General features: G+C 37.3%; 1 protein-coding gene across 4 annotated transcripts in view; it reads right to left on the bottom strand.

Moving 5' to 3' along the window:
• Positions 1-15,751, bottom strand: part of GPC5 (glypican 5) — a 1,392,911-nt gene that overhangs the window by 1,042,466 nt on the left and 334,694 nt on the right. For all 4 annotated transcript variants that reach the window (XM_060288187.1, XM_030856918.2, XM_060288185.1 and 1 more), the window contains exon 5: positions 15,377-15,502. In XM_060288187.1, coding sequence (XP_060144170.1) covers positions 15,377-15,502 — 126 coding nt within the window. The remainder of the gene's footprint in view (positions 1-15,376; positions 15,503-15,751) is intronic.

Raw genomic sequence — 15,751 nt, 5'->3', positions numbered from 1 at the left:
AGTCCTGTGGTGAAGAATCCGCCTTCCAATGCAGAGGACGCGGGTTCCATCCCTGGTCAGGGAACTAAGATCCCACATGCCGCAGGGCAACTAAGCCGGGGCGTCACAACTACTGAGCTCATGTGCCTCAACTAGAGAGCCTGCGTGCCACACACTACAGAGCCCACATGCTCTAGAACCCGCGCGCACAACTACAGAGCCCATGAGCCCTGAAGCCTGCGCGCCACAACTAGAGAGAAGACCCCGTGCCACAACTAAGACCCGACGCAGCCAAAAATAAATCATAAAATAAATAAATAATTAATAAATAAATCTTAAAAAAAATGTAATGCCCTAAGGCAGTGGTTTTCATACTTGATTGTGCATCAGAATCATTGGGAGAGCATAGATTCTGGGGCCCCAGCCCCAGGGTTTCTTGTTCAGTAGAGGCCTGGGGTGGAGGCCTGAAAATTTGGGAACCACACTTTAGGAACAGTGACTGTACTAAAAGTTTGGAACATAAAAAATATATATCTCAATGGCATAAGTTCTTTCATGTATTTTCAGGGAACATTACACTGCATTTCTCCTTAACTATGTATCCCTACACCTTAAAGGTGCTTTATGTAATATAATTAGTATTTCTCTTAAATAAACATCTTTCTTCCTCACTAATAGGTTAGGTGTCATGAAAAAAAAAAAACTTTCTTCCTGACTAATTAATTAGATGAAATTCAAAATACATATATTTTAAGTGAAAAGTAGAGTGCTTAGATGAAAATAAAAATAAGGGAAACCAATATATAAATTTCAGAAAAATAAAAGCAAATGTATAATCAACTATGTATTGGATGATAGCATACCTGAATGTATGGTTTTAATATAAAGAAACAGATTAAAAGTTATGATTATATTAATACCTGGAATTAACTTTTTATACCACTCACATGCTCTCCATACATGAATTTCCAGTATGATTATGACACATCTCTCTTGTATTTTATTTCAAAATATAAGAAATCACCCCCTGATAAACTTATTTGCTCTGATATGGATGTACAGGAACTGTAGTAAAATAAACAGGCAAGAAAAACCTTCACTACCAATGACCAAGTTCTCTCCTTATTCCAATCCACCCTACTCAGTCCACTTAGGCCACTGTAACAGAAACACCATGAACTGGCGGCTTATAAACAACCAACACATTCCCCACAGTTCTGGAGGCTGGCTAGTCCAAGATCAAGGTACAGTAGTGAGGGCCTCAATCCTCGTTTATAAATGGCTGTCTTTTCCCTGGGTCCTCACATGCGGGAAGGAGTGAGTGAGCTCTGTGGGGTCTCTTTTACAACGGCACTAATTCCATTCATTAGGGCTCCGCCTCATGACCTTATCACCTCCCAGAGGCCCCACCTCCTAATATCATCACACTGGAGGTTAGGTTCCAATATACGAATTTGGGGGGTGTGGGTGGACACAAACCTTCAGTCTATACCACACCTCGTCATCCAGGGGGCAGAGTGAGAGCCAGGCTGGGTTTGGGTTCTACTCAGTTGGGAAAGCAGTGTTCAGGGTGTTCTAATCAGTTCCCTACCACTCTATGGTCTCCAAACCACCAGTCTGACGTTCAGGGCAGCAGTTACCATTTTCTGTTTTATAAAATTCCTATCTCAAATAATTCTAAACCTTACACTGAAAGACTATTTAAGAAACCTTTATTTGCTTTTATTTTATTTGATGATTCACTTGTATTTTATTTGAAATGTATGGGCGTTCCAAGATATTCTTCCTCAGCAAGGTATCTTTTTATATGTCAGAAAAATATATGAAAATTTTCCTTTAATATTTATATGAATAAATTTATTTTCATTTTTGGGGGAAAAGGACTGAAAGCACATGGCAAGTTATAGAAGCACACAGAATGATAAGCAATCATTCTTTCCTTCCTATACATGTCCTCCAGTTCTCTTCTGCAGGTACGTCCATATAACTACATGCCATAACAACTCATTATTTTCCTATTAATGGGCATTTTGGTTTCCCTTACACAACCATAAGCTATGTACAATACAATCTCTATTGTTCATATATGTTGGTATGTCTGAAGATAAATTCCTACATGTGAAACAGCTGCTCCATAGGCCACATGCATTTGAAATATTGATATGTGTTGTCCAATTGTCCTTCAAAGACACAGAAGACAGAAATAATTGCTCCTTCTATTGAGGTATTTAAATACCTTTTTCTTCACATTTTGGTCAATGCTGTGAATTATAAAATTTAATGATCTTTATCACTATAATAACTGAGAAAAATAATTTGTTTTTTAATTTAATTTAGTTTAATTTAATTTGTGTTGGAAATTCTTTAACTTGCATGGTAGAGGTTATTCTTTTCATATGTTTAAAAACCTGATAAATTTCTGTAAACTGTTTACTGATGCAATTTTCTATTAGATGTTCAGTGTTTTTTTAACTCATATGAGGAAGAACTATATTCAGCGGGGACAAGTCCCTCTGTGATATAGATTGTGCATGTTTTATCCTCAGTGTGGTTACATACTTGTAGTTTGCTTACAGTATGTATTGCTCTGCAAAGAAGACAAATCTCCCAGATAAAACAAGTGTGGCAGATTTTCATTAACTGTGAATTATAATGTTTTATTCTTTAGAGGCACATGATCAGTTTCTTTCTCTTTTTCATTCTCTCTCTCTCATAACACACACATCAGCCAGTACGGAATGGTAAGTTTCTCTTTGGTTTCTCTCCAACTTTAAATTCAAAATTACTCTCCAAGAAGCATCCAGATTGTATCAGTCCTGGCTCGATGCCTCCAGTGACTTCTCCATGCACCTAGAATAAAATCCAAACTTCTTCTCTGGCCCATGCAATCTGACACTTGCCCATCTACAATCTCATTCCAGACAATCCTCTTGCATTAACTTGCCTCACTACGCTGCACCCATGCTGACTTCCCTTCTGTTCCTCAGACACATGAGGCATGATGTTCTCTCTACTTGGAAAAATCAGATCTTCCCACATTTTCAGCTTAAATGTGACTTCTCCAGAGAGGTTTTCCCTGGAGACTTAATCTAAAACACACCATCTTTAGAACAGCTCCAGGAGAGCACCAACTTGCCATCTCAGCCATCACCTAGATCACTACCTGTGATGCTTAATTTTACGTGCCAGCACGGCTAGGCCACAACACCCAATAGTTTTGCCAAAGACTCATGTAGATATTGCTGTGAAGGTATTTTTTAGACGTGATTAACATTTAGAACAGTAGATTCTGTTTATGTCAATCCCAATCTCCCAGTTTATCTCTCCCCCTACCCCTCCTTTCCTCCTGGTAACCATAAGTTTGTTTTCTATCTGTGACTCTGTTTCTGTGTTGTAAGTTCATTTGTACCGTTTTTTTAGATTCCACATATAAGTGATATCATATGATATTTGTCTGACTTATTTACTTCACTTAGTATGACAATACACACTACTATATATAGAATAGATAACTAATAAGAACCTGGTGTATAGCACAGGGCACTCTACTCAATACTCTGTAATGACCTATATGGGAAAAGTATCTTAAAAAGAGTGGATTTATGTATATGTATAACTGATTCACTTTGCTGTACAGCAGAAACTAACATCACATTGAAAATCAACTATATTCCAATTAAAAAAACAAACAAACAGGGCTTCCCTGGTGGCGCAGTGGTTGAGAGTCCGCCTGCCGATGCAGGGGACACGGGTTCATGCCCCGGTCCGGGAAGATCCCACATGCCGCAGAGCGGCTGGGCCCGTGAGCCATGGCTGCTGAGCCTGCGCGTCCGGAGCCTGTGCTCCGCAACGGGAGAAGCCACAACAGTGAGAGGCCGCGTACCGCAAAAAACAAACAAACAAACAAACAAAACAGTAGATTCTGAGTGAAGCAGACTACCTACATGATGTGGGTGGGCCTCATCCAATCAAGTTGAAGGTCATAAGAGAAAAGGCAGACGTTCCCAGAAAAGGAAGAATTCAACCCCCAGATTGTCTTTGGATTCAAGACTGTAACTGTTGAAGACTGTTGACTTTCAACAGAATTTCCAGCCTGCCAGCTGCCCTGCAGATCTCAGGTTTGCCAGCCCCGACAAACCCATGAGCCAATTCCTGAAAACCTCTTTCTACATATAGAAGACAGATGATGATAGGTAGATAGATACTTATTGGTTCTGTTTCTCTGGAAACCCTAACACATCAAATACATTACTATATATTTATCACGTAGGAAGCCCTCTCACTGCAGGTTTTATGTTTATACTGTGCCTCTTTCTACCCCACAGAGCATCACCACTTACCTCTGAAGAAACATATATGGAAAATTGAGAAGCATGACTTCAAATTAGATGGCAAAGACTCAATTCCAAACCAACAGTGCCATACATGTTTTACTACTTTGCAATGCTACTTAAATATTCCATGCTCACTAAAAGAAGACATTCATTTTGTTTGATACAAAATAATTTAAATATATTACTCTAGAATGTTGATTTACTGATTCAATATCCCTAAAAATGCCTAGGTCCTGTTTAGAATAATCTAGAAAAGGACCACTATTTCATCCATGTCCATAATTAATTGTCATTTCATATTTAATGTATGTAAAATGTATATGAAAATGTTTATATCATCACACATCATATATTAATGCCTTCCTGGCTAGCAAAGAGTCTTCACTGTATTAGGAGGGCTTTCTTGCTGTCAGAACTGCATAGAATGAGGCAAAAGAAATGAGCAGCTTTGTACCAATTTAGGTACAAGCTGGCTGAGGCTGATAGAGGGAACTCAAGAATTAAATGGCATTTCTTAAAATGTAAATACCATTCTTTATATAGAAATGTTATGAAACATTTAAGCACTATCCTAAAAGTGTATAGAGAGCAAAATTTTCTTACTGGTTTTTCCCTTCTCACAACCATTGTTCAGAGTTCTGCACTGTATCGGATGAACTGGCTTTTAGGCTGCTTTCCAAACTTGAGACTCATTTCCTTCATGATTCTAAGACTCGGGTTTCTCATTCAATACCCTAAAGATTTATAACTTGGACTCTTTGTGGCTCCATTACATATAAAAATGATTAAAGATAGAGCTTTGAAAGTGGATTATGCCAAAAAAAATACTCAAAAAAATAATTTGCATTCATTTATTTCCCAGGAGAAAAAAAATTAAAACATTCCCTCATTTCAGTATAGTCATGAGAAAATGAAATCTTCAGAACAATGAAATACATAATTATAGTAATCATGCCAGTCAAAACATATAGGTCAATAACCTTCAAATGTTACATTCATTAACGTGCAAGTAATTTCAAATCCGATTTCGGGAACTCATTTGTTTTGAGGAATGCGTCAGCACATAAGCATCCTGATGGTTGGTCAAGAAAATGTGCTGATAACCAATGGGCTGTTCTCATAAAATAAAGGAGACTAAACTAGACTCTATTTGAAGAAGAAAGTATCGTAAATCAGTGACTGTTCTCTTTCATCTCTTCTGGCATTTTATTCTAAAATATAATAAATCAGGACCTCCCTGGTGGCGCAGTGGATGAGAGTCTGCCTGCCGATGCAGGGGACACGGGTTCGTGCCCCGGCCTGGGAGGATCCCACATATCGCGGAGCGGCTGGGCCCGTGAGCCATGGCCACTGAGCCTGCGCGTCCGGAACCTGTGCTCCGCAACGGGAGAGGTCACAACAGTGAGAGGCCAGCGTACCGCAAAAAAATAAATAAATAAAAATAAATAAAAAATAAAATAAAATATAATAAATCATTCACTGATGAATTTATATCCTCTGATATGGAAGTGTAGGAACCAGACTAAGAAACAGAAATATGCGCCATCTTTATAGATAAGCAAACTTACAGCTATTTTACTAAAAAGGGAAGAGTCTTTCACTTCTAAGTTCAATATGAAAATGAAGGAAAAGTAAGGAACTCCTCAGGCTAAGGTAAGAATAAACTTCCCGGAGCCCGTGAGGGCTGCTGCTGCTTTGCAGTAACACAACCTGCACTCACAAGTCTATGGAACTGTGATGAAGTCTGTATCCCTAAAGAGATAACAACTTCTGTGCCAAACAGATGGGAAAAGGTCCTCTAGGTTTCCACTTCAGTGAACTTGTATCTTGCTGTCTCTTATTTTTTTCGTCTTTCTCTACACACAATCTCTGATGGAAGCAAGTAACAAGTTAAAAATAGCTTCCTTGTACCCTGTCAGTCTGGCAGGAAACTGAGCAGTTAGACACACGATGGTGACTGATGTTCAACCTCATTTTGTTTTAGTGATTCTATTTATGATATGTATTTCCTTCGGGAACTCAAATGGATGAAGAGAAATGACTCTAAGTGTAGCAGTCTTAAAACTATCATGTCACCGAAACAATGTGTTGTATGGTGTACTGATAGTTAGCATGGCTCCAGACGTTTATTTCCAGTCAACGAGTAGTTCATTATGATCAACTCTAAGACAGTGATTGACTGTTCCCAAACTACTGCTTGGGAGTCAAATATTTTTCATTTATCTTTATGTTTTTTCTTTGTATCTTAACTTTCAGTTCTCCCTTGAGAAAACTGATGTACTGCATGGGTACAAGACAGACCACAACTCTCCAAATTCTCCAAAAACTGGAGCATTTGATAAACTGCCTATTAAGATACATTTTCTCTACTTCTATCCTCAATGAAATAATTCTTTCAACTATTCATAAGGCACTATCTCCTACTTCCAATCCAAAATCCCTGATATTAATTTTTACTGACTCATAAACCAACCTTCACATGTCTGTTTTCCAAATGGAAGTTTTCTGATCCATGATAGAAAACCTCCAATGAAGAGAGAAGCTTAATACAATAGTGTTTCATTCCTACTGAAGTAAAGGATTATAAACTGCTCAATAAGAAGATTTAATCGTTTTTGAATGTTTACTATGTGATAGCCAGTATTCTAAATGGTTGATGTTAATAACTTATTTAATTCTCAAATAGGAGATAGGTATTATTTTCAGCCACATTTTAAAGATAAGAAAACTGATGCAATTAGAAGTTAATAAATGTGCCTGAAATCACAGAGCTACAGGGGCTAATCTTTACTAAGGACCTTAGTAGCCTGGCTCTTCAGACTATGGTCCTAACCTCTGAGCTTTTACCGGCTTTCTGAATAAGTGGCTACATTATAATGAACAAGCAAAAGTTTAATACTACGTAGTCAGGACATGCCCATGAAGCCCAAAAGAAAGAGTGCTGAGAAGGAGAAGAGAAAATCTGAAAGGTTACACACAAATGGAAACAATGCTGTTTAAGAGGTCACCAAACTTGGAGCACTTCATTCAAAAATGCATTTGCTCCCATTCTGTTTCTTGCCTCCAGGTCAGCTGATTAAAATTCCATCCAACCTTAAAGATTTTGTAAACCATTCATACTTGTAATCCTTTGAACAGTGTTCATCTCCTCTTTATCTGAATCTGGTAAGAAACGGCTCATGTCTGTCTTGTCCATCACTGTATCCCCATCGTTCAGAGCAGCATATGTGACAGAATAGACCCTTAACATAATTTTTATTATGCCTTATTTTTTATTATGTTTTATTATAAAATTTTCAAAAATACAAAGAACACCCTGAACCCACAATACACCTTCCATGACTATCCACACACAGAAAACCTTGTTTCACATATAGTATTACCCTCTTCCCCCCATTCACTGAATTATTTTAAAGCAAATTCCAGACATCATCTTATCTCATCTCATCCATATATATTTCAGAGAATTTATTTGAAATGAATGGAGACCCATATCATATATTACCTCTTTTATTAAATAGTTTTCAAATCTCCTTAAACAAGTGAGATTTCCTCCTTATTTGAAAGTCTGTGGGATTTTTTTGTGTGTCTCTCTTGTTTCACAGTATCTGTCTTACTGTGTTCATATTGTGAACGTGTGCTCTACTGTGTTTGGCATCTAAGTCCCTGAGGTGGGGACAAAGTCTTACCTTTGTATCCCATTCAAGGTCAATTGCAGTATTGAACATGGAATCTAGTTTTCTGTCTCCTTCCCACCAGTCCCAAATACATGTAAAAGGATGTATTTTACATCCTTTCTGTTTCCGTTTCAGCTGAGAACAAGACGATAGAGAGTGTTCCAAACGGAGGTGCTAGACATAAAAAGCAGATGGCTGAAAACTGGTTTTGAGTCCTTCATCTTGGCATCCATCTTAATTGTATTGAAGGATTGAGGTTGAAGAGGCCAAAGGAGAGAATTTCTTTGAAGAAACTTGGACTGCTGTGGCGGCCCATGCCTGTAGCAGAAGTTGCCTGCCTTGCAGCAGAGTAAAGAGAGGCAGCTCCACTGAATACAGGCTGTTCTTCCACCAAAAGCAGGAGAGAGAAGCAAAGTTTCTGTGGTCTAGAGTGGACCATGCAGAAGAAAAGAACCCAACCAGAAGATCTCAGCAGAAGGAAGCCAGATGGAAAAGATTAGAAGAGGCATTGTCTTGAGCACACAGATGCCCTAGAACATCAGTCTTAAAAGCCACCAAGTTAACAATCATCGATGAAAGATACAAAATTATCAGCCAAAAAGAATGTTCCTTTCTCTCACCCCTTCTCTCTCACTGCTGCCCCATTGTCCTGCCAGCTCCAAACATGCAGGAGTCAGAAATATTGGCTGGAGGACAAGAAGTCAAGGTTGGCACGTGGACCTGAAGTGATTCACCCCCCACTACAGGTGCCTCTGAGACTGGAGCAGTACCTCATGGCAATGCAGAGAAATGGCCGCTTTAAATGAAGTTTTGCGTATCAAGTCAGCCTGGACCTTTTTACTGAATTTAGACTTTCTTCGGGCTGAATTTGATTACTGAATTTAGACTGTTTATGGAACTAATGACAATAAAAGACCCTTCAGACATTTGACCAAAAAAATTCTGAGAATTGGCTGTGATTTCATTCTAGAGACAGGGAAAAGCAGCCTTCAGAGTGGGTTTAGTGAAAACAGTTTCTACTTCCACCTTTGAGTCCAGCTGCCTAAATGTAATGATTGTACTGCTTAACAGGAGGCAACTGACTACGAAGGAAATAAACCAGTAAAGAAAGATTCAAAAGAAGTGTCTCGGTTCAGAAGATGAGACACCATGCAATTATTGCCAAATTAATGGAGCATTTCTTAGAAAATAACAAAATGTGTATATTGACCTGAGAAGAATGGGTATTTTCCTAGGCTGTAGGAAGGTTGATGAAATGAGCATCCCTTTGCTACCTTCTTTTATTCTCTACAGAACCAAACTATGGGATAACTATTTTAGACACTATCTTTTAAATAAAAATTATCTGCCAAGCAAGTATACTACAGTAAGGCAGAAAGATGGTACACAGCCAAGAACTCTACACATGTTATGCTCATTCAGAACCTAATACATCAGTCATACTGATTACTCGTCCCATTGGACCTAGACTGTGTATTCTACAACGTGAGGAATTCGACAGTCTCATAATATATCTAAAACCACACTTTGTATTTCTGCCACAAAAGAGCAAAAATGTTTCAGTTCTTCCCATGCTGAAGATAGCAGACTCAGCTTTTGACCTGGGGCAGACCTTGGCACTTTTCCCCACCCCCAACCCAGATGCCTCATTTATGATAGAGACAATCAGACCTAATATGTCTCTAAGACAGGAGGTTCTTAGAGTTCTTTAGACTCTGGTTCCACCAAATGTCTACGGAAGTACACACAATGGGACAGGCATGATCTTAAGGTTAGAAAAAAAAAAAAAAATCAGTATCCAGAGTCAGACATAGGTAGAAACTTTCATGATTCATCTCTCTTCTTCTCATTTTTCCAACACTCAATTTCATTTTGGAACCATACGTTACCCACCAAAATGTTATCACCAAGCCACATCCCCAAATCGCCATAACTTAGTTCTCACTAACACTTATAAAAATTCCTTTTCCTCGGAGTCCTGTTATCTTTAAAAAATTATTGATAGGTGTTCAAGGACATTGCTCTTAGCCTCTCAGATATAGAAGCTGTGTTATAAAATAAATTTCAGTAGACAGGAAGATATATGACATATAAATGCAAAAAAGTATTCAAAGTGTCATGGTGGAATTAGAGGTTACAATAAAACACAAGTGAGGGAATTCATTCCACTAGCACCCAAGATAAAAGTGGGAGTTTGGCAAAACTGTATACGCAGTTGTATGGAGAAAATGATTTAGTTGAAAATATTCCATTAATAGTGGAAATATCAAGGTCCATGGCAGATTGTCGCAATGGGGTAGGAGTGGGGACGCCGTGTAGTCACCCCTTTTAAGTGACCTCCAATTCTGAACCAAGTAAGACAGGCCATAGGTATGATAACATTGATGATTATTACAAAGGTTTAATTCAGTGTTATAAATCTGATTGCAGAGGTAGAAATTGAGAGGGGAAAAAGAAATAGAAAACAGACTGGTGTTTAAGTCATGAAGAACATACTGCCTTTGCATAAGCAACATAGGAAAAACAATCAGTTGTTACAGTAATAAAATTCAGAGCAATCCTGAGACCTGGCTGGGTTTAAAATGGAGTCCGTGACATTTGAAAACTAAGCCAGGTGTTTAAAAAAATATACGTAGGAAGGTCAGGAAGAAAAAGAAAATTTGAAGATGAAGTGTCTTTCCAGATAAATAATGGGTAAAGGAGAAAAAAAAAAGGTAAAAAAAGTTATGGCCAGAAAAAATGTCATTGTCTGGGTGGAAAGAAAACTGATAATAGATAAGTATAAAAGCTCAGATTTGTAAGGTTTTATATTTTTATCTATTTTTTAAAAATTTGATTCTAATATGTTGAACAGGGGCACCTTATCGTAAGAGTTCAAAAAGAAAACACTGGGATAGGAAAGAAGCATTAAAGAACATTAACTACATAAGATGAAGTAGAAATCACGTGGATTATTAATTTTACGGGGATACTTAACAGCTATTGGCTAGTTTAAGGGTTGCTGCGGAAGTTACAAATTCCTGGAGATGGAGGGAGAGTTACTGGATTATCTGTCTATTAATCAAAAGGGAAAAGGAAGCCCTGGTAATTAAGTAGCTGTCACCTGAACTTCAGTACTCAGAAAGACAAGCGCAAGCCATCAAACAATCAATTTGCAATCACCAGGAACTGAGAACAGAGTAAGCACTGGCAGGCCTTGCAGAGAACAATTTTGTTTCGCGATGAAGAGACAGGAAGGGTAGAGAAGAGGGACTTTAAGAGTTAGAGACTATGTGGATTTCAGTAGTAAATTTTCATCGTTAATCAGAAATCATCTGAACTGTGGACCTCGGTGTCGTGATAGTGTTTATGGTATGCATGCACTCTTTAAAATCATTTGAATTAAAATATTTTGTTTCATGAATTAATATGCTACAACTATTTGAGATGTTTCATTTACAACCACAGAGGAATTCCACCTCTTTTGATGAGCACAAAGGTGATTTGACCCAGTTTATAGGCCTGTCATAATTCTGAAACAATTTGTATGGTTCTCCTGTTCTTTGAGGCATGTCTGTGCACATAAATAATCTGACCAATCATCTCCTAAAAAATGCCTCCAGGAGAAGAAATTTTGCCAAAATAATCACTTCGCTCTTAACAATGAATGATATGCTCAATCTTGGCCACAAATTTATCCTATTGATGTTTTTGGCATAATTTCTCTAGAATGAACTTGATGAGTATTATAACCCAGCACAAGAAAGGAAAAAACCCCTATGATCCCCACATGTGGTACAAATTCACTTGATATTCATTTCTTCAAAATTTGAAGGCATTATTTATCTCAACCAACTGCAGGTCTCTGAAATGAATATTCTATATGGGGATCTTAGCATTTTCACACACTGATCGCTGCTATACTCTGTTTATTCACAAGGAAAAAGCAGCTAATAGTTCGGGATTGTAACATTCATTAGAACTTGCCTTTACATCGAAGCCATCTTAGATTACTGAACTACTGAATTTTTGAAACATATCCATTAATGCTTTGAAAAAATTATATCACAAAATTACTACAAAAATCCAATTTGGTTAGAAATGAAATGTAAAAATAGTGCTTTTATTTCAAAAAAGAATTATAAAAAGAAAAAAAGCAATAATGGCTCATAATTCTAACATCACTATAACATGTTTCCATTAAATATAAATACAATGGAAATATAAAGCCTCCCCAGTATTTTAAATATATTAGCAGTTTTCACGTTAACTGTCCAGAAATATTCTACGTGGAATGAATGTCAGTACTTTTATTTATGCAAATATGTTGATAAAATATTTAATATCCGGGCTTCTCTGGTGGCGCAGTGGTTGAGAATCTGCCTGCTAATGCAGGGGACACGGGTTCGAGCCCTGGCCTGGGAGGATCCCGTATGCCGCGGAGCAACTAGGCCCGTGAGCAACAACTACTGAGCCTGCGCGTCTGGAGCCTGTGCTCGGCAACAAGAGAGGTCGCGATAGTGAGAGGCCCGCACACCGTGATGAAGAGTGGCCCCCGCTTGCCACAACTAGAGAAAGCCCTCGCACAGAAACGAAGACCCAACACAGCAAAAATAAATAAATAAAATTAATAAACTCCTACCCCCAACATCTAAAAAGAATTTAATATCCGACTTTTAACTTTTTTATTGGAGTATAGCTGCTTTACACTGCTGTATCAGTTTCTGCCATACCGCAAAGTGAATCAGCCATTCATAGACATATATCCCCTCTTTTTTGGGATTTCCTTCCCATTTAGGTCACCACAGAGCGCCAAGCAGAGTTCCTTGTGCTATACAGTAGGTTCTCATTAGTTATCTATTTTATACATAGTAGTGTATATATGTCAATCCCAATCTCCCAATTCATCCCACCCCCCCTTGATATCCATACATTTGTTCTCTGTCTGTACCTATTTTTACTTGAAATTATTCCACTTTAGCAGATATAAATATGCATCATTTTTGACTGCCACGTAATATTCCATTGTCAATATACCATGATCCATTAACTAGATATGATGGATATTTATATTTCAGCATTGACTTTGCATTGAAAAAAAATCCTGTTCTAAATTTATTTCAAGAACTGGCTGAGCCATGAATGAAATTACAATTTAAATTATATTTTAAAAAATGTCAAAGTACACATGAGAGTTTTCTCAAGATCAAACAGAAAAGAAATACCCCATCAGCTTACTCTGAAGCATTAGGGAATAAAGTTTTGGGAAAGTTCAATGAGATGATTCTTGTGAAACCTCAGCTGAGTGCTAGAAAGTAATTAGGGCTAAAAATGTTCATTTGGGAAGTAGCCTAGAGATGGTGGTAGGGAGCCAGTGTGTGAGGTTCATCTGCTGGCCCAGAGAAGCAAGGGAGTAGGTTGGTGACCCATGAGATAGGGACAAAAGAGGGGGAAAAAAAAACACCCTCAAAAAAAGGGAAAATGTCAGCTAAGGTGATGAGCTAGAAGGGCTGTTTGACAAAAAATTAAGCAAAGCGGAAGGTGTTCACAGGAGAGTGAAGTCACATAGGGCCCTTAGAAGCAGCTGACAAACAGGAGGCTGGGTGGTATAGAAAAGGGAAGACAGGAGCTGGAAGCAAGTGAGAATAATGAGAATTGCTCACTTTCTTTACCAGAAATGTGGACACTTCCCAAGGAGGGTTCTTGCTAAAGATGAACTTTCTTTATTCATAAACCATGAATGAGGTCTTAAATTATGTATCATGTAGAAGAAAATATATTTTTGAGTTGAAAATACTCTCCTTCTAAAAAGTTTTCCCAAATCATTGATTTCTCCAACAGTATTTCCCATTATACAAACCTCAGACCAAATAGAGAGGAATGGGACAAATTGAAACTAAGGTTCCTGCAGTTCTAGAATCAAATGTATAATGTAATGTGCTATATTAAATATATTTATATTCTATACTAAATTGTTCATTAACCATAAAATTCTCATTAGCCCTTGTAGAAAAATTGTTAATACACAAAAATGTTCAATTCCAGTTTGGACAATGTGAAAAGAGAAAGTATAAGTCAAAGTAGAATTTAATTACTAGGTCTAAGTGGCAGAAATCTTAACATGAATACTGTAAGAATTCAAACTACTATGCATGCTATGATTGCTCTCAGTAAAGGCAGGACAAATATATGTAAGAATACATTAAGCCATCCAAGGGGCATAATGGAAAAAGAACACGAGCCATGTCAGCCGAATTTTTTATTTAAATTTAAGTATAGTTCCTGCCTTCAATAACTATTTTCTGTGAAATCAAAGATTCCCTATGAGATATCTGGATGTAAACTACAAGTAATCATTTAATATATCAGGAATGCAACCTTTAACTATAATGAATATGATCACACAGAAATAAACAGATTTTACTACATAAATTTATATTAATATTAATTACAGTATATGTTTATCATAGTAAATTGAATTTGCTAAAGGACACTTTAAATGAACTCATCATTCTAGTGGTAACTAAACTACCTATCTTTATACAGAGTAGGTGTGTTTATAAATCAGAAAGTTTATCACCTTACCTTTTCGCAGATTGCTCAAAACAAAATACACTAAAACATTCTAATCCGAGCACAGCACAGGTCTACAATCTATGGTAATCACCAGCATTGGAAAATCAAAGGACTAATTCCCGGCCAATTGTACTGACCAACACTATTGTAACAGAGGGAGAATCTAGGACTTTTTCAAGCTCAGGTAATTACTTGTGAGCACAACCAGTTATAGGAAGTGAAGGAAAATAAACTCTAGAAATTCTAGATGGTGAGAAAAAAAAGGTGAAAAATTTCACTCCTGAGCTTGAGAACAATTGACAACATACAAATAAACAATGCCTCAAACAGACATACATAAAAGTACCAGCCCTGTTTCCCTCTCCCTCTCTCCCTCTGTCTCTCACACACACTCATACACTCAGAGACAATTGTAGGATGAACATATTAGTGCTGCTGTGACATATATCCACATAACAAATCTTTGCACAGGTATTCACATTTCACTGAATTTCCTTTCTAATACTCATAAAGTTCAAAAAAAAAAAGGTATCTGAGAAACAAGACAGATGGGCTAGAAGTTAAGTAATACTTCACTGAAAAAGTGGGATTGTTGGGTAAGCCACAGATAGAAAAGACGAGAGAACTTTCAGAACACCACAGAATGCTATCATATTTCTAAAATGTCAAGAAGAATCAAACTTATTTTTGACAAACTAAAGAGAAGGAATTAATGTATCCTCTAACCTGTGTGGCAAAGTTAAAACTGAAGTAATGCATTCAAGAACTAGGAAAAGAAAGCAAGGATGAAAGTGGCCATTATGTTTTCACAGATCACTACACATAAAATACCTTTTTACTATATCTTCTCCGTTCCAGCATGGCAGTCCGTCACCAGCCGCTAATTCATTAGCACAAAGTTGATCAGCCAGGCCTCCATAGAATGTCCTGTACAGTCGAAGGCTGTTGATAAATTCTCTGAATGGAAAAAACAAAGAAAACAATTAAACCCAAAAATCCATAATAAATGCCAATATGAATAGCATAATTTGTTATGCATAGTGTTTAGAATGTAACTTTTAAATTTTTCTCTACTTATTTTCATATATTTTCAATACTTTTCTAACAAGACAAAAACTACATTTTTTAAAAAATGTATTCAAATTTATTCTTTACATAGAAGTTTTCACTGGGTATTAGCTACTGGCATTTAAACCACAGTGATAT

The sequence above is a fragment of the Globicephala melas genome, chromosome 18 (genome assembly GCF_963455315.2).
Source record: "Globicephala melas chromosome 18, mGloMel1.2, whole genome shotgun sequence".
Lineage (NCBI taxonomy): Eukaryota > Metazoa > Chordata > Mammalia > Artiodactyla > Delphinidae > Globicephala > Globicephala melas.
Note: the sequence above shows the minus strand (reverse complement) of the source record. Positions and strands in the feature narration are given on the sequence as shown.